Source organism: Staurois parvus, unplaced genomic scaffold, assembly GCF_062004578.1.
Source record: "Staurois parvus isolate SC_StPar_1 unplaced genomic scaffold, SC_StPar_1.0 ptg000029l, whole genome shotgun sequence".
Classification (NCBI taxonomy): domain Eukaryota; kingdom Metazoa; phylum Chordata; class Amphibia; order Anura; family Ranidae; genus Staurois; species Staurois parvus.
The window spans coordinates 6,384,876-6,406,327 of NW_028317825.1; the positions used below are offsets into that span (position 1 = coordinate 6,384,876).

Consider the following 21,452-nt stretch of genomic DNA (forward strand, 5'->3'; position numbering starts at 1 on the left):
GTTCCAGCTGAAGAGAAACAGCCCTAAAGCATGCTGCTGCCACCACCATAATTCGCTGTGGGTATGGTGTTCTTTTGGAATTATGGCCAAAAAGTTCAGCCTTGGTTTCAGCAGACCACAGCACATTTTCCCACATGCTTTTGGGAGACTTAAGATGTGTTTTCACAGAATGTAGCCAGGCTTGGATGCTCTTCTTCATAAGAAAAGGCTTCCGTCTTGCCACTCTACCCCATAGCCCAGACATATGACGAATACAGGAGATTGTTGTCACATGTACAACAGCCAGTACTTGTAAGATGTTCCTGCAGCTCCTTTAATGTTGCTGTAGGCCTCTTGGTATCCTCCCAGACCGGTTTTCTTCTCGTCTTTTCATCAATTTTGGAGGGACGTCCAGTTCTTGGTAATGTCACTGTTGCGCCATATTTTCTCCACTTGATTATGACTGTCTTCACTGTGTTCCATGGTATATCTAATGCCTTGGAACTTCTTTTGTACCCTTCTCCTGACTGATACCTTTTAACCGTGAGATCCCTCTGATGCTTTGGAAGCTCTCTGTAAACCATGGCTTTTGCTGTAGGAAAATGTCAGGAAAGACCTACTAGAACAGCTGAACTTTATTTGGGGTTAATCCGAGGCACTTTAAATGATGACAGGTGTGTACTGACTCATATTTAACATGATTTTGAATGTGATTGCTTAATTCTGAACACAGCTACATCCCCAGTTAAGAGGGTGTGCACACTTATTCAACCACATTATTGTAGTTTTTTTATTTTTACCCTTGCCCCCCCCCCCCAAAAAAAAAATTCAGTTTGTTTTTCAATTGAGTTGCACAGTTTGTAGGTCACATTAAAAGGTGGAAAAAGTTCTGAAATCTACAAGTCTAAACTAATCCCTTGTCTTTTTTTTTTCCTCACCTACCAGGAACACATGGCCACATGAAGTGTCATTTTGATGGGCAGCTGAAGTCCCAGGACACCGTATTAATGAACTTGTATAAGCGTGTTTATCCTAAATGGACTTATGACCCACATGTACCTTTCCCAGTGACTTGGGTGAAGAATGAGGTTGAGATTGATCCTGCTGAAGTAGAGATGGATTAGTTTGTTCAACACCCAAATATATTTGTGCCTCAGACAACATTCAGTTATGATTTGTATTTATTTTATAAGTGAATAACAAGGAAAGGAAACAAGTCAGCAGTTTTCTTAATTTTAAGATAAGTGAATAACATTAAAAGGAAAGAATAATCAGTTTTGTTTGTGCGTAGAGAAGTTAGATTTTGTTTTAGATATTCAGTTGCTCTGTTTCAGAGGCTCCTTCACCCAGTCTACGTTGCTCAAGTCCAGGTTGCCTCCACATAGAATTATACAAATGTTCTCTAAATCTTGTGTTGTCTCTTGAAACCGCTTGGAAAGGACAGCAGCCAAACCAAGACCAGCTGTGGGTTCAATTAGAAGCTTCATCCTCTCCCACACCAACTGCGTTGCATGCTGTGTAGAGACAAAGTTGAGGAAAAGCTAAAACAATGGATTTTACAGTGTGTCTTAAAGACGCTTTATTCAGTGGGACATCTTGAGGTGTAGACTTTATGATGTCTATAAGGCCCCTTTCAGATGTTGCAGATTCTGCTCTGATCAGCAGGAGATCCGCTCACAGATTTGCTGCTGATTGGAGCAGAGCGAGTGGATGACACATCCATTTCCGCTCAGTATCTGCTTTATGGGCTGCTGGGAGTAAACAGACTCTTGTCTGTTCTACACCTGACTATCCTCCGATCAGATCTGCCTAAATGGAAGAGGATGGATCCCCTTCTGTGTTTTTTTTTGTTTTTGTTTAGTGGACCAGATCAGACCCAGAGGTAGGATCTATGTTCTGTGGATAGGGCTGCCCTACCTGCAGAAATGCAGAGAAATTTCCAGACCCCCCCTTTTCAAAATAGTACTGCACCACAATGTGGTTTTCTTTTTAAAAAAAAAGTTTCTGCACTGGAGGCCCTTTACTGTAAAGGGCCTTTTCTCATTCTTCACAATGACAAGGCTGTTTTATACCAAAGACCATCCTTTTTTCTGAAAATGGTTTCAGTGAGGACTCCCAGCTTCATGCCCTGCTAATAAGCATCCTAAGAAAGCCGCCTTACATTGCCTTAAGGTAGTCAACGCCATTGTAGAACACCTCAAAGCTACTGCTCCAATCAGATGGAAAGATTCCATTTTGTTCTGGACCTTGCAAGGGACACAATGCTTCTAATTAATTCTGAAAGTGAAATCTTCTACACTTCCACATGCCCATTCCACTAGATCGGTGGACGTTTCATATGCATTTTGAAATCAAGCCTCAAAATTTTGAGCTTGCTTGTAAATTCCATATCTTTGTGTACAGTACAAGACACCCTCCCTTGGTTTCTCTATTGCTTGCTAAAAATCTAAGCACTCATGGAGTGGGGTTGGGTTATAGGGGAGGCATCCAGGTGGTATGTCCTTTAAAGCTTTGCCAGTGTCCAATCACCTGAATGTACACTCCTATAACCCACGGCATGTTAATATTTGCCCTGTAATGTACTCCAAGATATGGAATTTACAGGCAAGGCACAATTCCTCTTTTGTGTTCATTTAGATTATGAGAATAAATACACTGTCAGTTTTGTGGCATTTGAGTATATCACATTTATTTGTATGAAGATCTGTTTTCTTGGTCAATGGGTGTACTTATATTTGTAAATGATTTTACTTTATATTCAATAGGGTAGGCACTTACTCTACAAAGTGCTTGGTAAATCTAAAAGAGATTGTACAGTTAGGATGTAAAATGTTGTCAGCTTTACAGCCGACTAAACATGTTCATATGCTTTCTCTTTTTGGAAAAGCAATACCGCCATTAACTCCTTATGTCAATTGGCATAGATTTTATTAAAGCAGTATTAAACTCAAAAGCAGAAATTTTATATTGTAACTTACCAATCCTAAATAAGATGGCTGCATTTGCTTTCTTTTTTTTTTTTTAGGCTTTATTTTTACCTAGTGAACGGTCCAGTAATATATTTCCTGTCTTAGTGGTCTCCGCTTTGGATGAAGGAGCAGTGGAGACACTTTTGAAAACCTCATTGTCAATATGGCAAGAGGGTAGTGTTAGATGCAGTAGCAAATGTAGATGGATTTGACTAACAAATTAAAGCAGAACTTCTATTTCAAGTGGTTACAGCAACAGTTTTTTTTCTCTTTTGGGAAAAAGGATTTACATAAAAGCTGCTCATTGTTAGCATACCTATCAATGTTAAATGGCTCGTATCATCCTGCCACTTTTTGTATCATTGCCACTTTTGCTGAGAATTATAGTTTGTTAAAGGAATTCTGAAAATGGCAGACTTGCTAGCAGGTTCACCAGGTGCAAATAAAGGAGAAAAAAGCTTAAATTAAAAACAAATGCAGCCACCACATCCAAGAATTTGAAATCTGCAATAGAATATATTTATGTCTTTAGGTTTAAGAGTGCTTTAAGTTTGACCGGCAGATTACACAATTCTTAGCTCCACCAACATCAGTCAGAAGTTTGGTCACTTATTTTCATACAGGGCAGCCAAGGGAGAAGATCATGAACCAAACTGAAAATCATTTAGAATTAGCAAGGCACAATCCGGTACAACAGTTGAAAATAGTGCTGTCTTAGCACTATGCTTTTAACGTTAAAGTTAGACCTGTACCAAGATTTACTGTATACGGAAAATGTCATTGGTGAAATGCTGACCTGGTAAAAGCATACAGTTTAGGAGTTTTGACTTCATTAGCTGCATGCTTAAGGGAAAGTGCTGATTGCAGAGACAGTAACAAAACTAGCATTTTTAAAAGATTAGTAGTAGCATCCCTTAGATCTCTATTGTGTATCACAGGATAATGTGCATCTTCATAGCAATTACGATAGGGTTATGCTGCCACCTTCAGGTGACTAGACACTGGCAAAAAAGACAGGAATACCTGTCCACAGGCATTATCCCTCGCAGCTCAGCACAGCCTCAGTTTTTTGCTAGTGTCTTTCCGCACAATTGCTCTTTTCTAACTTTTTTATTAAATTTTCCATTGGAAACGGAAGAGTGGCATATTTGGATCTATTGCTCATGGCCAAGAGAAATAGTACTGGAAGAACAGTCTGGATAAAAACGCACAGATGTGTCCCAAAGGAAATAAGTGACTGGTATATGTCAACTGTGATTGGTGGAGAAAAAACTCACTGCTGCCATGGTAAAAACACCGGTTTGTGGAAAGTATGAATAGGAGCCAGGCACTGTGTGGTTTTGTGATAAAAGTAATACACCTTATATGGAGGTGTGCCTTTAATAATTCATATGGTAAAAAATTGATAACCAGCCTGTGGCTTTAAGAAGCCAGGTTCCAAGATGGACGGCCCATCCGCTCAGAGGGAAGTAGTGGAGTAGAATGCCTGTCAGTGCAGGGACCACGTCTATCCGACGTCCCAGATGACGTCACCACGATGTGGAGAGACTGAGGGGAGGACCTCTTGCTGGAGCTGCAGCTTTAAAAGGAAGAGGCCGGTTGCCAGGACAAGATATTTCGCGCGCATGCGCTTTATCAAGTTCCTCCCCTCCGTCTCTCCACATCATGGTGACGTCATCTGGGACGTCGGATACACGTGGTCCCTGCACTGACAGGCATTCTACTCCACTACTTCCCTGTGAGCGGACGGGGCCGTCCATCTTGGAACCTGGCTTTCTAAAGCCACAGGCTGGTTATCTATTTTTTACCATATGAATTATTAAAGGCACACCTCCATATAAGGTGTATTACTTTTATCACAAAACTACACAACGCCTGGCTCCTGTTCATAAGATAAATAGTACTTAGACCTTGCAAAGGAATGGCCTGCAATGTTGCCATTTGGCACTGGACCCTATGCAATTCTATATTGCCTGGTAAACCAGTAGAGTGCTCTGCAGGTCCAGGGCAGTGATCTCCAGTAGGGAATCATGTCCCCAATGGCCCTAGTGGTGTGCCTGCAGAGATAGTTTGGACCTTCCTTGGGGTTCTGCAGTGCAGAATGAGTGTCACTAATGGTTGTACTCTGCTGGGGGGGGGGGGGGGGGGGAGAGAATTTTGTTCCCCACGTCTCCTAGATCCTGTCCTTTGCTCCTTTTCCTTTATACAGCCCAGGTTACTGGACTGAAGTTGTGGCAGCTGAATATCTTCACAGCGTGGGACAGGAGAATGCAAGGACACGAGAATGCAGTCACAGGACAAAACTCACTGGATTGGTGGATTTCTGCGCACATGAGAAAATCATTCCTTCCTCTCAGAAAATTCCAAAGACTGATGCGCAGTCTGGTCAGCTGGGATGGAATCCTAGAGAACCTCTCACTTCAGGGAACTTTGTTGTCTCAGGAAACAATGTTTGTGATCAACACCCTGGAACTGAAGGTGATTTGGTCTACTCTATGCATTGGTTGGAGAGAGTCCAGATGGACAACCACACAACAGTTACATAAATCTCCAGGGAGGAACCATAAGTTGCACAGCTCAGAAGGAAGAAAATTTGATTCTTTCTTGGCCAAAAATCATGTCTCAGCTCTGTCTGCCGTACACATTCCCGAAGTGGAAAATTGTCAGACACAGTTTTCCAACCATCAGCTTCTGATTCCAAGGGAGTGATCCCTTGATCCAGGGGTATTCAAGGTGCTCTATCAAAGGTGGGGGATGCCAGATGTGGCTCTTGTAGGATCCAGGTTCAGCCCAAAACTGGACAGATTCATGTCCAGCACCAGGCCTTCAAGTGCTCATGGTGCATTTCCTGATGATGCTATGGGACCAGTTCTTCCTAATTTTTGCCTTTCCTCCACTACAGCTTTACAGGATATGGCTGGAAGGTACTTCCAGTGCTTTTAATCCACCCAACCTTTTGTTGCAGGCTCCAAGCTTTTCTAGTTGGTTGCTGGATTTAACGACATGGCTGTAGAAGCCAGGGTTTTTAGAGACAGGGAGTCTCTAACTTGGTTATCCCCATGATTCTATAGGCTTTGCAGAATATTTACCATCGGACTTGGAAGTCTTTTTTTTTGCCTGATGTGAGACTGTGAAGCTGCATTCCACAAGCACTGGGCCACATTTGGCCTTTCTTCCATCAGTAGTTAACTAGAATTCGGCCCCGAGTACCATCAAGAGCCAGATTTTGGCTTTGGTAGGTCTCCTTTAGAGACCCATTGCTTTTCACTGTTTGGTACGGGCATTCGTACAAGGCGTAACATGTATTGAGTTCCATTGACTCAATGGGATCTCAACTTAGTGCTTGCCTTGTTACAGAAATCTCCATTTGAACTCATCTGGGACATTCCCTTAGTGCTTCTGACATGGAAGATTTTCTTTTTGGCAGCCATTACGTTGTCTTGCAGGGTTTTGGAGTTGGCTGCTCTTGCCTCTAAGGATCCCTTCCTGGTCATTCATCATAATAATATGGTCTTACAACCTCAGTTAGTTTTCTACCTCAGAAAGGATAAACGTATTGCTCTCCTGCCCTAAGCCTCAGATGTCAAGGGACAAGTCTTTTCATATCTTGGATGTGGTTTGTGAGGTCAAGGTTTACATGCAATTGAAAGCTTTCATTTGACAGATTTTTTTAACCTGTTGTGGTTGTTGTATTTTTAGAGTCTGTTGGCTTGTTGCCCTCACTAAGACATTCCTATCCAAATGGATGTGAAGATATCCTGTGATGTACGAGAGAAAAATTAAATTTTTGGTTTTACCTGTAAAATCCTTTTCTTGAAGTACATCACGAGGCACAGGTATCCACCCCTTTTTCCATGTCCAAGACTTGCTTCAAAAGCAGGCTCTGCTGGGTTATGCCTGGGCAGGAACTATATTGTGTGTGTTTTTTATTTAACCCTATTGTAATTGATAAGGAGAGGCCCTGTGATACACCTGAAGAAGTTTATTAGGTAAGCCTTAGTTTATATACTTAGACTGTAAAGACACTGTTGAGAATTTGGGGGGGGGGTGGGGAACACCGTAGAAACTGCATTTTTACCTTAATTTCTTCTTCAGTGACTACAAACACATCATCCACCAGGTCTCTTATAACTGGCCATGTGTTTGGACCAATGCTAGTCTTCACAGCATCTGCAATAGTGGTTGGAGGCTGGAGATTTGGGGTTAAAACACCATTCACCTTTGAGCGATAGCAGTCATTTGCATTAAGAGGTTCAGCTGCATATATCCTTACATCTGGTTTAATTGTCTGTGGACAAGAACATGGAGCTCAGAAAGCAAGGAGTATACTGTATGAAAACATGCTTGCTCTGTAATGTTTATATCTCTTCCTTTACAGAATACAAAAATACTTCAATGGATACTATTTATCTTGTATCACACATGGCCAGAAACCAGCATTTGTGTTTTAAGATTAGTCCTCAATTTGATTCTCATCTTTCTATTGTTGCCTGAAGTGGTAAATATTTAACATTTTCATCACATCATATGGTTGCCTTATTTATCCATCTGACAAGTGACAGCATCTTTTTTTTTTTTTTATAATTTACTTAATCCTACCTTTTTGTTTTAAAGCCCAATTGCTGCCTGGGCAATGCTGATTATGTACCATGCACATGAGAGGTAGAGTTGCAAATGTCAAAGAGGAAGCAGTAGAATATGGTTAATGCTGAACTGTAAAGGCTTTTAAAGTGTCACCTATAGAGAATTTTGGGTATCATTGTTTTCTACAATTTCACATGTGTATACAAAGAAAATCCCATCTTTTATACTGTGTGCACCATTATTAGGCAAGTGAGTATTTTGACAAAATCATCATTTTTATGCATCTTGTCCAAGCTGTACAAAGTTGAATGTTTATTGAATTTAAGCATATCAGGCAATGTGTATTTGTGTACAGAGGAAGGATGTGGTCTAAGGAGATCAACACCCTATATCAAGGTGTGCATAATTATTAAGCAGCTTCTTTTCCACAGGCAAAATGGGCCAAAAAAGAAATCTGACTCTGAAAAGTCACAAATTGTAAAAAGTCTTTTAGAGGGATACAGCACTCTTGAAATTGCGAAGATATTGGGCCATGATCACAGAACCAAACGTATTGTTGCAAATAGTCAACGGTTGTAAGAAATGTGTAAACGATGCAAATTAACTGCCAAAGAATCAAATGTGAAGCTACAAGGAACCTATTATCCTTCAGTGCTGTCATATTCCAGAACTACACACCGATCTGGAGTGCTAAGAAGTACAAGGTGTTCAGTTGTCAGACATGGCAAAGGTAAGGAAGGCTGAAACCTGACCACCACTGAACAATACACATAGGCTGAAACGTCAAGACTGGGACAAGAATAATCTGAAGACAGATTTTTCAAAAGGTTTTATGGACTGATGAGATAAGAGTGATTCTTGACAGACCAGATGGCTGGGCCTGTAACTGGATCAGTAACAGGCACAAAGCTCCACTTTGACTCAGAGGTCAGCAAGGGGGAGGTTGGGTACTGGTATGGGCTGGTATTATTAAAGATGAGCTAGTTGGACCTTTTCTGGTTGAAGGACTCAAAAATCAACTCCCAAACCCACTGCCAGTTTTTAGAAGACACTTTTTTCAAGCAGTGGTACAGGAAAAAGTGCATCTTTCAACAGGACCATGATATTTAGCAGGACAATACTCCATTGCATGCATTGAAGTATCCACGGCGTGGCTAGCTAGTAAAGGCCTTAAAGATGAAAGAGTAATGATATGGGCCACTTCCCTCACCTGACCTAAACCCTATTGAGAACTTGTTGGCCCTTCTTAAACGGGAGTTTTACAGTGAAGGAAAACAATACAACTCTAAAGAGTATCTGGGAAACTGTGGTTGCTGCTGCACAAAAAATTGATAGTCAACCGACACCATGAACGGAAGGCTTATGACTATTAGGAGAAGGGTGGCTATATTGGTCACTGTTTTAAAAATGGTTTATTTGTACATTTTTAGCTTCTTTTATTCTCAATTTAACAGATGAAAATAAACAAGTACGATGGGAAAATTTGGGTTTTTCATTTAGTTGCATAATAATAATTGTGCACACATAGATATTCTAAGAAAGCCAAAACCTTTTACTTTCTTAAATATTCAGGTTTGAGGTTTATTAACATTTTGGGTTGACCAAGAGCACTGTAGTTGTTCAATAATGAAATTAATCCTCAAAAATACAACTTGCCTAATAATTGTGCGCACAGTGTATAATATACCACAACAGTAGGTATATTATGTGTGTTTGCACTCAAATTAATTTTAATCACATGGTCTCCAAATAGAAACCATTTGCTCTGCGGGACCGGAACAATTACTCCTAAAAGTAGGTGATCAAGAGATCAAAAAGAACAGACTTTTTTGTGACTTAAACAGTTGAAAGCATGGAAAGGGAAGGTTCTGAAATTAAAGCTTGTAACCTTGAGCCAATATGTTGCGGTACCAATCATCCACAATCTCTCCTGCCAAATATCCTTGTAGGCCTGCAAATGTCCCCCACTGAGTGAAAGGGGGCACCACTTCATGTGAGGACTTGTCTCCTGACTTAGAGGGCTTTTGAGGCCATGTCTTCTTAGGGACCTGGAAATGGAGCTGGGGCTTGTGGTCCACAAAAAGGTTTCTTTTTGGAAGTAGGAGGGGCAAGTTTTTGTACCACAGGCTTTGACTCCTATTCAAGTAGCAAAAGGGTAATCTTGCCCACAGTTACTTTTTGGATATAGTCAGCCAGAGTGGGACTGCACAAATATTCCCCTTGAATAAGTGTCTAACTTGCTTCTTACAAATTAAATCCGCTGTCCAACATTTTAGTCATAAGCTTGTGTGTGCACCAACCACTCAAGCGCTAAGGGTGCAAGAAAAATCTTTTCAAATATATGCCTAACTCAGTATCGCCGCTATCAGGGTCTGAATCCCTCAACATCTGACAAGCCCAAACCCTGAGATTTAATACATGCCTACAAGCCACAACTGCAGGTTGCAAGGCTGCCCCCATAAGAGCAAAAGAGGCTTTAAATAAGGCCTCCAGACGTTTGTCCGAAGTGCCCCTAACCACTTCCCGCCTACTATCCGTATCTACACGTCCTCTGAAGAGAGTGGTGATATTTCAGTCATCAATGCAGCAATGATCAAGGTATTCTTTTAGTGTTGGCAATTCTCCACAAAATAAGTGATTTGAGTGGCTATACAGTCGCTCATTCACTTTTATAGGCAATGGAAGGGGGTTTCCCCCCCATGTTCTCAGTGCTGCCTTTCCCTGGCTCTCCCATACTAATGGGGAACCCAGCACCAATCGAATTCCCTAGACCAGTGGTTCTCAACCTGAGGAACCTCAGGATCCACATTTGTTCTTGGTCATTAAGTCATGACCCAAAAATAATTTAATTTCGTAAGCATAATTTATTCCACAAAACAACTGCAGTATTCTACAATGTATATGAATTTATTTTTTAAACAAACTGACAGCTTCCTTCTAAAATGGATAGCGCAGTAATCAAAGTGCTAGTAAAAAAAAAAAAAAAAAAGTGCTGTTGAGGTAAAAACCTAATTTTAAAAAAAATGGTAATTGAAATATATGAAATTAATTAAAACTAATGGGAGAATTAGGGGTTTTTCTTCCTCTTGATAAGTGTCAAAGTCTGGGGTGATGGTAGACAAAGCAATGCTGAGGTTGTGTACAATGTTCATTCTATCCTGGCTATCAAGCCATAGTTGCAGTGCCGGCCGTCTTAACATTTATATTGGTGTGGCTGGCAGTTTTTATTAAACAATGTTGTCAGGGCACGGGATGTTTTATTGGGGCTATAGAGAGGCCCAGTCCACTCCTGGTAGCGACCCACTACGTGAGAAACCTGACCCTAGACAGAGTGAGAGAAAACTTCCTTTGTTCCTCCCACTCTGATGTCAGAAACCAGAAGTGACAAGGATTTTGTCAGTTCCCATTTCGGTTTGTTTGCAAGCCATTACTGGCTTATAAAGGATCTGATCAAACCAATTTCAGTTTTGATCAGATGCTTTGAAGGGTAGATGAGAGATCTAGGGTCTAATAGACCTCACATGTGAGGTATCGTCACAAACTTCGAACAGCAATAATTCTAGCACCAGACCTCCTGTGTAACTCTAAACTGGTAGCCTGTAAGTGATAGGATCAATTTCTGTCTGTCTAGCTGTAGCCCGACCTGTCCTAGTTTCTCTCACCACCAGCTCCGGGGAAATAAAGCAGTATCTCTAAGGTTTAATACACTGAACATGAAACAGACAAACCACTAGGTGCCAAATCCCACAACCAACATAGGGTGAACAAGGCTAGTCCCACAGCTGCTCTGATGACCATTAGGAGTATAATGTAATATTGATGAAACCAAGAAAATCAGAGCGCATGTGGTGAGAGTCAGAATGATTATGCAATGACGTCCATTTCTTGCCCCAACTCCCCCCCCCTTCCCCCTGGGTTCTGCACCAATTTTAATCTGATGATTTATATTCCTCTTCACCCCAGTTACCAATTAATTGTGGCAAAGCACTGATTTGTGTGAAAGGCATTGTTATGGTAACGGATTGGTTTTGGCCAGTCTTCCTGCTGAGGCCTCGTGACTGCTTTCCTGGGCTGAGGTCACTTCCGGTGCCTGATCCTTGGTAACACCAAGGAGGTCTTCCTGGTCTCTCAAGTGGCATCTTGCCAGGGTATTGGGTTGTGGATACAATCCCCACAATTTGTTGCCCTTCTACCATACTTCCATCTGTGGAGTTTACCATCAAGTCTTCCTAGAGCCATGTTAACATCAAAGTAAGCCGCTCCCATTATTCCTTTGAGCATGTGACTTGTGTCATACTACCCATGGATTTCTTGGAATATGGTGATTATGGTTTTATCGATTAATTAAACATTTGAATCAGACATACTGACTGTTGGTTGTGTACGTCATTGCATAATCATTCTGGCTTTCACCATGAGTGCTCTTATTTTCTTAGTTTCATGAACATAGGTGATATACAGAAACTCAACAACTGTTGCTTAATCAGGATAACCAATGAAACATTACACTCCTATCAGTATAGATGGGTGAAGAACAAACTTCAAATGGCTGAGGGGCACCATATAAGGTGCATCCACTTACAGAGAATTTAAACTTGAGCTGTTACATATCGAACATGGAAACATTATATAAAATGGATGCCAGTAGTTAAAATATCTCTTTACAGTAAGAGCTTTTAAACCATTGCCTATGAAGATTTTTAGGTATGGACTTTGCTGCCGTTCGACAGGTTTACACAATTTTAAAGCATGACATGTTTGGTATCTACTTACTGATCATAACATTTTACCATAAAATTGAGTTTTGTGTTTGTGTGCATGAAAATTAAGTTTTTTTTTTCCCCTGAAAATGTGCATTTGATAAACTGCTGCGCAAATATCATGCAGCATTCTCCAGGGCCTCTGCTTTCTGCTTAAAAAAAAAATGTCTTTTACATGTATCAGAGAAATATCAGAATTGACCAGGACTGGAGGTGGTTAAGTACTGGTACCTCGTCCACTGGAACTGTAAGACTCTTACTTAGATTAGAACCTGTCAGATTCACAGCATGCACACTTTATTTCTTTGTGAACTCATTTCCATGGGATATTATTGAGCAAATTGGTTTGGCAGAACACACCTTTTCAGAATGAGCCAAGTCCGTGTATAACACATCTTTAATATGAGGATGTAAAGGGAAAAATTAGGGATCTGACCGTGGGCACTTAGGAAGCAGTTGGTCCAGTCCAGTTCTGTGAGAAAACCCACAAAGGCCTTTTTTTGTTTTGAGATAAAACCGGACTCTGGGATTTCTCAGGAGTGGGTTCTTCAGAGGAAAATCTGCATCCCCACCCTCCCAAAAAGTAGTTTCTCATTCCACGTCCTCTTGGGCTGGCTCTTCCTCTGTCTGGATAGGACTCTGGAGAGCTGGTGTTACAGCCAAACAATAGCAGATGAGAATGCCTCGCTTGACTCAAAAGAACTGGAAAACATTGTCCCGAAGATAATAAAAAGAGCAGACAAGTGGCAGAAAGACAGAGTAGCATGAAACAGACCCCTGGGAAAACCAGAGTTAGACTTACCAGTAACAATATTTCCAGTAGTCTTCCAGGACAGCTCGAGAGATAAAGCTCCTACCACCAGAAGAGGAAACACATTGCACTAGTTCTTTAAAGAGGTCCCGCAGTAGCATGGTCAGGCAAATGCAAGAACCAAGAAATGGAAGTGAAAAATATAAACAAAACCCAACAAACAATTCTATAAGAAAACAGTATAGGAATGTGCTGTCCTGGAAGACTACTGGAAATAGAGGGGGCTAAACCACAGCTTGGAGGTCTTTCCTCTGAATGCCTGATCTTGACGGTAATGTCTCACGGAGGTGGAAAAGCTTGACCATGTTGCGGCCTTGCATATTTGCTCCGGGATGGCACCAGCTTTTTCTGCCCAGGTGGCAGAAAGTGCTCTAGTAACATGGGCACTTAGACCTCTGAGAGGTTCCTTGCCCCAAGGCTTGGTAACTCTCTAATTGCCAGTTTGATCTACTAGGCTTCCCTTATGTTTTCCTGAGAATAGAACAAACAGTGCCTCTGAGGTTTTAAAATTCCTTGTCACTTTAAGATAGAAAGAATGCGAGAAATGGGTAGAATCCAATAAACTCCCTCTTGTAAGTTTGTTCGAGTCCTCCACCACCAGAGAGAGAGCTTCACCCTGGGAGGGATGGACACTCTTTCGTCTGTTTCCATCCCTGAAGTCTCCTAAAAGAAACTTCTATAGAACTCTCTGGTGGAACCTAGCCCATTGTACCGCTGGAATCAAGGCTGTCATTAATCCTAAGACCGACATCACTTCTCTCACCATGCAACGGTGATTGGACTATAGACCTGCTATCTGATCCAACTGATTTGATCTTTTCTTGCAGAAGAATTATTTTCTGATCTCTGGAATGAATGATGTAGCCCCCATACTCAAAAAACCCTCCCTTGACCCTACTGACCTAAACAACCTTAGACCCATCTCCCTGCTGCCATTCACTTCCAAGCTCCTTGAGCGCTTAGCCTACAATCGCTTAAGCACCCACCTCACTGATAACAACCTCCTTAATCTACTACAGTCTGGCTTCCGTCCCCTACACTCCACCGAAACCGCCCTACTTAAAATCACTAACGACCTGCTAACCGCCAAAGCTAATGGCCACTTCTCAGTCATCCTGCTCCTTGACCTTCGACACCGTCGACCACCCCCTCCTCCTTACTAAACTGCACTCCTTTGGCATCAGGGACGCTGCTCTCTCCTGGCTCTCCTCCTACCTATCCCAACGCTCCTTCAGCGTTACCTATAACGCTGCCACCTCCCCCTCTCTGTTGGAGTCGCCCAAGGCTCTGTCCTCGGACCCCTCCTCTTCTCCATCTAAACCTCCTCCCTTGGCAAACTGATACACTCCCACGGCTTCAATTATCACCTCTATGCCGACGACACACAAATTTACCTCTCCACCCCTCACCTCACCCCCTCTCTCTCCGCCCACATTGCTCACCTCCTGAACGACAGAGTGGATGTCGCTCCATTTCCTCAAGTTAAACCTGTCCAAAACCAAGCTCCTAGTTTTCCCCCCAGCCCGTGCCCCTCCCCATCCTCTCCATCACGACTAGCAACGCCACCATCAATCCCACCCACACGCCAAAGTCCTGGGTGTCACCCTGGACTCAAATCTTTCCTTCCAACCTTATGTCCAATCACTATCAAAGTCATGCAGGCTCCACCTCCGCAACATCTCCAAGATACGTACGTTCCTCACCCCAGACACTACTAAACAACTTGTACACTCCCTCATTATCTCACACCTGGACTACTGCAACTCCTTTCTCACTGGCCTACCCAAACAAATGCTATCCCCACTCCAGTCTATCCTAAACTCAGCGGCTAGACTCATCCACCTCACCAACCGCTCCACATCTGCCAACCCCCTTTGCCAATCCCTTCACTGGCTCCCGATTGCCCAACGCATTAAATTTAAATTACTAACTCTGACATACAAAGCCATTCAGAACGCTGCCCCAAACTACCTCACTGACCTGATACCCAAATACCACCCTACCCGTGCCCTTCACTCCTCCACAAGACCTCCTACTCTCTAGCTCCCTGGTCTCCTCCTCCCACGCCCGACTGCAGGACTTCCCCCATCCTCTGGAACTCCCTACCCCAATCCATCAGACTGTCACCTACCCTCCTCACCTTCAGGCGCACCCTGAAAACCCATCTCTTCAGGGAAGCCTACCCCACCCTCACCTAACAACCGATCTCCTCCTACCACTCCATCTCCCACAGCCACTTCCTCCTAAACCACTATCCCCTCCCTCCTAGATTGTAAGCTCAAAAGAGCAGGGCTCTCGAACCCCTCGTTTATTGTATTGTACTGTATTGTCTCATGTTCTGTCCCCCTCGCTAATGGACAGCGCTGAGCAAACCCTTTGGCGCTATATAAACATTATATAATAATAATAATAATGTAGCCCAGAAAGGAGATTGATTGGGAGGATATTAGATTTGATTTGTCGAGTGTGACGGAACATTTCACCTGGGCTTCCTCGAGCAGAGTGATGTGTCTTAGCTAATGGTCCCCTTTTCCGGCAAGTCTTCCAGCGCTCTGCCAAGGTGGGTATTAAAGCTCAAAGACAATCCTTCCCCGATATCCCAAACCACGAGTTGGAACTTCGTGTAGGGTGAATGAATGCTTTATTGAACACAGTTCAGTTTATACAGCACATCCTGGTAGTAATCCCTGCACCCTTCACCCCCCACCTGACAGTCTGGCACCTGGTTTTCCCCACCCACAACAAAACTACAGCACAACACAACCGCACAGTATGAAATTTAGAGAAGTGAAAGACTACAAGTTCACATTACCCTAAACAGTGTAGAATGCCTGTCTACATAACAGCTGCTAAACATCTACAGCTTTAAAAAGGGTAGAACGGGAAGACCACTTAACAAGGGGATAAAACTGGAACAGAAAGGGCAAAAATGTTATCATAAAAAGGGATGGTTTGTCACATCGAGGTTTACAATCCATCCCAACTCTTTAGCCACTGCTGAGCCCTGAACAGCTTCAACTAGAGTTCCTCCGTGGATGGAGCCAAGAAAAGCAAATCTAGCTATATGGGATGACCATGACTGATTGGAGTCTTAGTGGGACCAATCCTTCTGCCAGAAACTTGGTGAATATCATTGGGGCTGAGGAGAGCCAAAAAGGGAAGAGCTCTGTGCTGAAAATGATTGGTTTACTTCCCAATTTGAATTGCTAGACGCAGATATTTCTGGAGAGCTTTCCCTTATGGGAACATGTAAATAGGCATCTGTCAGGGCTCCGGGTATGACCAGAGGTGTGTGGACTGACACAGGGAAACGCAGGCTTCAGGTATAGTGTAAATAAGACAATTTATTAAGACTAAATAACACAAAACGCAGTGCAAGGTAAACATAAAACAGTGCAAACAACCTAAACTCCAACAGATAACCATATATACAAATCAAACATAGTCGGGCAGACCAGGTCGGTAGCAAGCAGGGTACCAGGAGCAAGCGGAAGAGTGGTCAGGAATAGCCGAGGTCAGGACAGGCGGAGTTCGTACAGAGTCAGGATCAAGCAGGAAGCAGACAGGATGCAGGTACAGGGGCTCATGGGAAACATACACCAAGGCACTGACTGCAGGTCTGGCCATTCCTTAAATACACCTCCTGCAATCAGCCTCAGGTGATGGCTGATTGCAGGAGTGAGCTTCTGGTTGCTGAGAGCTCCCGCTGGCCAGCCCTGGTACTGCAGCCCACACGGCAGATGAGTCCCACCACTAATGGGGAGTCCATTCCTGACACCATCCTTCAAGTTCATAGTAGACATAAAGAAATATTTCCAAAGGAGGTTCTTTATTAAATAGATGGATTCCATCCAAAACCTTTTGTACCGTATGGATGCATTCTGGGGCCTGAGGTTTAGGAATAACTAGTACTTTCCTGATGGTTTCTTTATCATGAAAACATGCAAGTAAAAACACTTTCTTCCTTGCTCTTGAAGGTGCACTGGAACTAGTACCTTTTAATCCACCAGTTCTCCTATGAGCAGAGGTAACACCTGCGCTTTTGCTGACTCCTTTGGCAGCTTCGTAACTGGATATCTTGCTGGTGGCCCTCTGTGAAACTCCAGAGCATAACCCTCCTTTGTAATATTCAGGACAAATATGTTGGCAGTGACCTTTTCCCATTGTGGGAGGAAACTTCCCAATCTCCCTCCCATTGGGTCTTTGGATTTTGGCTGGGCAGGTTAAAGATAACACTACCTCTTCTCTTCCCCTTATGACCTGGCCAGTGCTTCTTAGGCCTGGAATCCTTGTCTCCCTTTTGGGTTTCTCCGGGGACAATCACAATTTCATAAAACTATACATATGAACAATGGTAAGATGATAAAAAAACATTCCATGCAAGCTTAAGATTTTTAAGACAATTAAACAAATAAAATTTTGTTTGTCTTAAAATTTTTAAGCTTGCATGGAATATGCTTTTTTATCATCTTACCATTGGTCATATGTATAGTTTTATGAAATTGTGTTTGTTGTTTTTTATCAAGCTTTGAAATGTACTAGTATGTCTTTGTTACTATTAGCATGTTCTATTGAGACTTATTGTTGACATTCTAGTCCCTCCTCTCAATTGGAGATGGCCCATCCCAATTGACCCAATTTTAGTTCTAGAGTATATATAGGAGTGATCACTCATTGTTCAGTAAAGCTCTGATGAAGAAGGTTCGTGTCCACTCCTCTGATGGGACTCGCGCAGGCTGCTTTCATCCTTAGTCCCTTTGAGGACTTACATGCATGATTCACTTCAGTGTTTGTGAGTATTATTCTATTATCAATAAATTTTGGCTTAATGAGGTAATGCACAGGGTGGGCCAGTCAGGCAGGAGGATTGTGTACATGCTACCCCCTTTTTTCAATGGAATGCATTGGAGTGTTGCTTCACTTTAAGCAGGTCTATTGTGAAAGATGTGTTTAGATTAAATTCTTGAACAAATCTTGTAAAGCTAGTGGAGTAATGTCATCCAGAAAGCGGTGTGGGGGGAGGCAGGAAGTGGTGCAAATACACTACTACCAGGTCCTGTGGAGCCTAGTTAAAGTGCCCTGGTCTTTCAGGAGAAGATAACACACTGGAAAACAGGTAAATCTGAGTCTATGAATTTGTCCAGCATTGTGGCTACTACCAGTACATCTGCTTTGCAATACGTAACTAAAGAGGATCTTACATCAGTTTTAGAGTTAGAATACAAGATTGCTGGGATGATTGCATCGGTGGCTCAAGGGGGTAAGAAGCAGGAAAGATCCCCTTCTTTGGACCCACCCGTCCTTGAACAAGAATGGGTGGAACCTGAGGATAAAGATGCAGTAGAGGATCTTGAAGAGGGTCAGGCCATTGATTCTCTGCCAAGAGGAGTCATAGCCTGATGAGAAGCAGGGGGTTTCTGCTTCTCAATTACAGAGAATATTAGTCAAGTCCCTCATTGGTATGGTCCGGTCAGGTTTCAAGTTACTCCCAGTAGAGGCATCTGAGGTGTCTTGTTCCTCTTTGGGCTCTTTAGAACCACCTCAAAGTATTCAGGCATTAACGGTGCACCCTCTGTTGGAGCAAGTTATGTATGCTGACTGGGATCACCCAGACAGAGTTTTTGTTCTATCTAAAAGATTCTCCCCTCTGTATCCTATGGAGGAGAAGTTTGTTAGAAAGTGGGGCGTGTTGGGGGTGGACGCAGCTGTGTCTTCCCTGAATAAGCACTTAACTTGCCCTGTGGATAATGCCCAGGTGTTTAAGGATCCGGCGGACAAAAATATTTGAATCACTTCTCAAAGCTTCTCTTTCCCTGGCAGGGGCTACCACACAACCAGCAGTTCCTGCTATCGGTATCTGTCAGAGTCTGAATGACCGTATTAAAACGGGTAGTTAAAAGACCATCTATTTTGGAGGAGGATATGGCTGTGCATTTGGCAGATTTACCACAGGCCTTGTGTTTTACAGTTGATGCCCTTAAGGATTTGATCCAGCAGATCTCTCACATGGCCCTTCTGTTGGTACACATGCGCAGGGGTTGGAGAGCGGAACTACTGTGCAAAAGATTGTCGTTGAGTTTTTCCTTTGATGGAGAAAGTTTGTTTGGGGAGGACCTAGACAAGGACGCAGGACCCTCTTGCAATAGGGGTAAATGCCTTGGTGATACTGTGGGATCAGTTTTCCCCCGATTCAGCTACTCCTGTGGCTATTACGAAGGATACAAGACAAGGGGATTTCGGTGATTTTAGTGCCACCAGCCTGGCCAAGGAGGTGTTGGTACACAGACATTGTTAGACTAGCAGTGGACGATCCAGGGCCTCTGTCACATCGGTCAGACCTGCTGTCTCAGGGACCTATATTGCACCCAGCTCTACGGTAGCTGAATTTGATGGCATGGCTGTTGAGACCCAAATCTTGAAAAGATAGGGTTAGCCACACAATGTTGAACGCTAGGAAGCTGGTTTCTAGGAACATTATAGAACTTGGAATGCATATATTTTTTGGTGTGAGGGTTGAAATTGGCACCCCCAGAAATATTTGAGTGGAAGAATTTTGTCTTTTCTCCAATCAGAGTAGAAATGAAGTTTGTCTGTTGGTACTTTCAAAGGTCAGGTGTCAGCATTGGCTGTTTTCTTCCAAAGACCGATTGCTTTTCACTCTTTGGTTCGTTTTTTTTCTTACAGGGAATGATGAATACTGACTTGAACATGGTCTTGGCAGTTTTACAGAAACCACCATTTGAACCTATAAGGGAGATTTTCTTAGTTCTGCTAACTTGATTCTGTTCTTGGTGGCAATCACCTCCGCAAAAAGGACATCAGAGCTGGCAGCTCTTGTAGGAAACCATTTTTGGTTTTACATTAGGATAAGGTGGTGTTACGGCCTCATCCGTCCTTTTTGCCAAAAGGTGGTTTCTAGTTTTCATCTCAATCAGGACATTGTTCTGCCTTCATGCTTTCCTAGGTCTCAGTCAGCAAAAGAAAAATCTTTGCATGCCCTGGATGTGGTCTGGGCAATAAGGGTCTTTTTGAGAATGACGGTGCAGGTTCGAAAGGCTGATTCCTTGTTTATTTTGCCGGAAGGACCCAGAAGAGGACAGGCAGTGTCACATACCTTACTCGTGAGCCTGACGGCAGAGGAAGGCCTCTCGTACGGCTCTGGCTCAAGGGCCACTGAAAGTGGGACAGTACCCACAAGAGCACGGCGGGGTATAAGTGCCTGGTCAGTCCTGTAGTCTGTGCAGGGATTGCTGGCACTTCGCTGGCCGATGGGATGGCTGGATTGGCTGGCAGCAGAGCAGACTGGTAGCAGAGCAGGCAGGCAGTGGAGCAGGCTGGTAGCAGACTGTATGCAGGGTCAGACAAGCCAGGTCGGTAACAGATAAGCAGATCAGACATGAACGGCAGGCAGAAGAATGGTCGGGTCACAAGCCAGGTGGGAGTGGATCAGGCAGAGTCAGAAGGCAGAGGCGGAGTCCAAGAAACAAGCTGGGGTCAATCACAGGTAATCACAGGAATACAGGAGGGGGAGCTGCAGATCAGACAGCAATTCACTAGTGCAGCTGATGCACCTACCTGTGCGCCATTGGTGCCCGGATCTCCCGGAGTGTCATGCGAGGCAGCTTCCATGGTCCCCCTCTGCTCTGGCTCCCACCGCCAATCCATGCATGCTGGACACTGGCAGAACAGATATGGCATGGCCTGGCTGTCCTCTTCCTTCTTGTGCCCCGAGACACAGAACTGGAAATCTCGGCACATGAGGACGACATCACTTCCATCGGAAGATGATGCCCAGTATCGCCGCCACTGTGGCATCCAGTGTGGAACAGCAGGAGGTACCTCTCCCTTCTAGCCGCTGAAGATTATGCCATCCTTTCACTAGCCCTCTCCAGGCACCAGAAGGAGGTGGGAGCGGGTCTGCTCATGTAATGCCAGACAGTACCCGTGGTCTAGAAAAAGCAGGTGAGGGTGACCCCGTGCACTCCCCCAATGTACTAGAAGGCCTCCGTGACGTCACTACCCACTACTGAAAGTGATAGAGCCCTCCCTGGGGGAAAAAATAAAAATAAAGATCCTCAGGCAACATGCCTCCTGCAGACAGAGGAACACATATGACTGACCATGCTACTGAGGGACCTCCTTTTAAAGAGCTATGGCAATGTGTTTCCTGTTCTGGTGGAAGGAGCTCCATTTCTGGAAGATGACTGGGGGAAGGACAGCACAAGGGGAGCTATGTAAAGCCTCCTCCCCACCTAATAAAGGCATTTGGGAACCCTCTCCCTCTTGATCCCCTCCCATCAAAGCTTGCGTTGACATGGTCTGCCGACGATCCCTGTTGAACCAGCAGTC

General features: G+C 43.5%; 2 protein-coding genes across 8 annotated transcripts in view; one reads left to right on the forward strand and one right to left on the reverse strand.

Annotated features, from left to right (window-relative positions):
• The window catches only part of TSR1 (TSR1 ribosome maturation factor), a 31,613-nt gene extending 28,962 nt beyond the window's left edge, over positions 1–2,651 (forward strand). Inside the window, exon 15 of the mRNA XM_089657583.1 lies at positions 925–2,651. Coding sequence (XP_089513709.1) covers positions 925–1,103 — 179 coding nt within the window. The 3' untranslated portion in view covers positions 1,104–2,651. The remainder of the gene's footprint in view (positions 1–924) is intronic.
• The window catches only part of SRR (serine racemase), a 50,189-nt gene continuing 29,879 nt past the window's right edge, over positions 1,143–21,452 (reverse strand). For 5 of the 7 annotated variants that reach the window (XM_089657619.1, XM_089657611.1, XM_089657604.1 and 2 more), the window contains 2 exons: positions 7,027–7,236; positions 1,143–1,493 (listed from right to left, as the gene is read on the reverse strand). In XM_089657619.1, the coding sequence (XP_089513745.1) occupies positions 1,296–1,493; positions 7,027–7,236 (408 nt within the window). In that variant the 3' untranslated portion in view covers positions 1,143–1,295. The remainder of the gene's footprint in view (positions 1,494–7,026; positions 7,237–21,452) is intronic. The other 2 variants (XM_089657625.1, XM_089657634.1) reach the window with 1 other exon arrangement.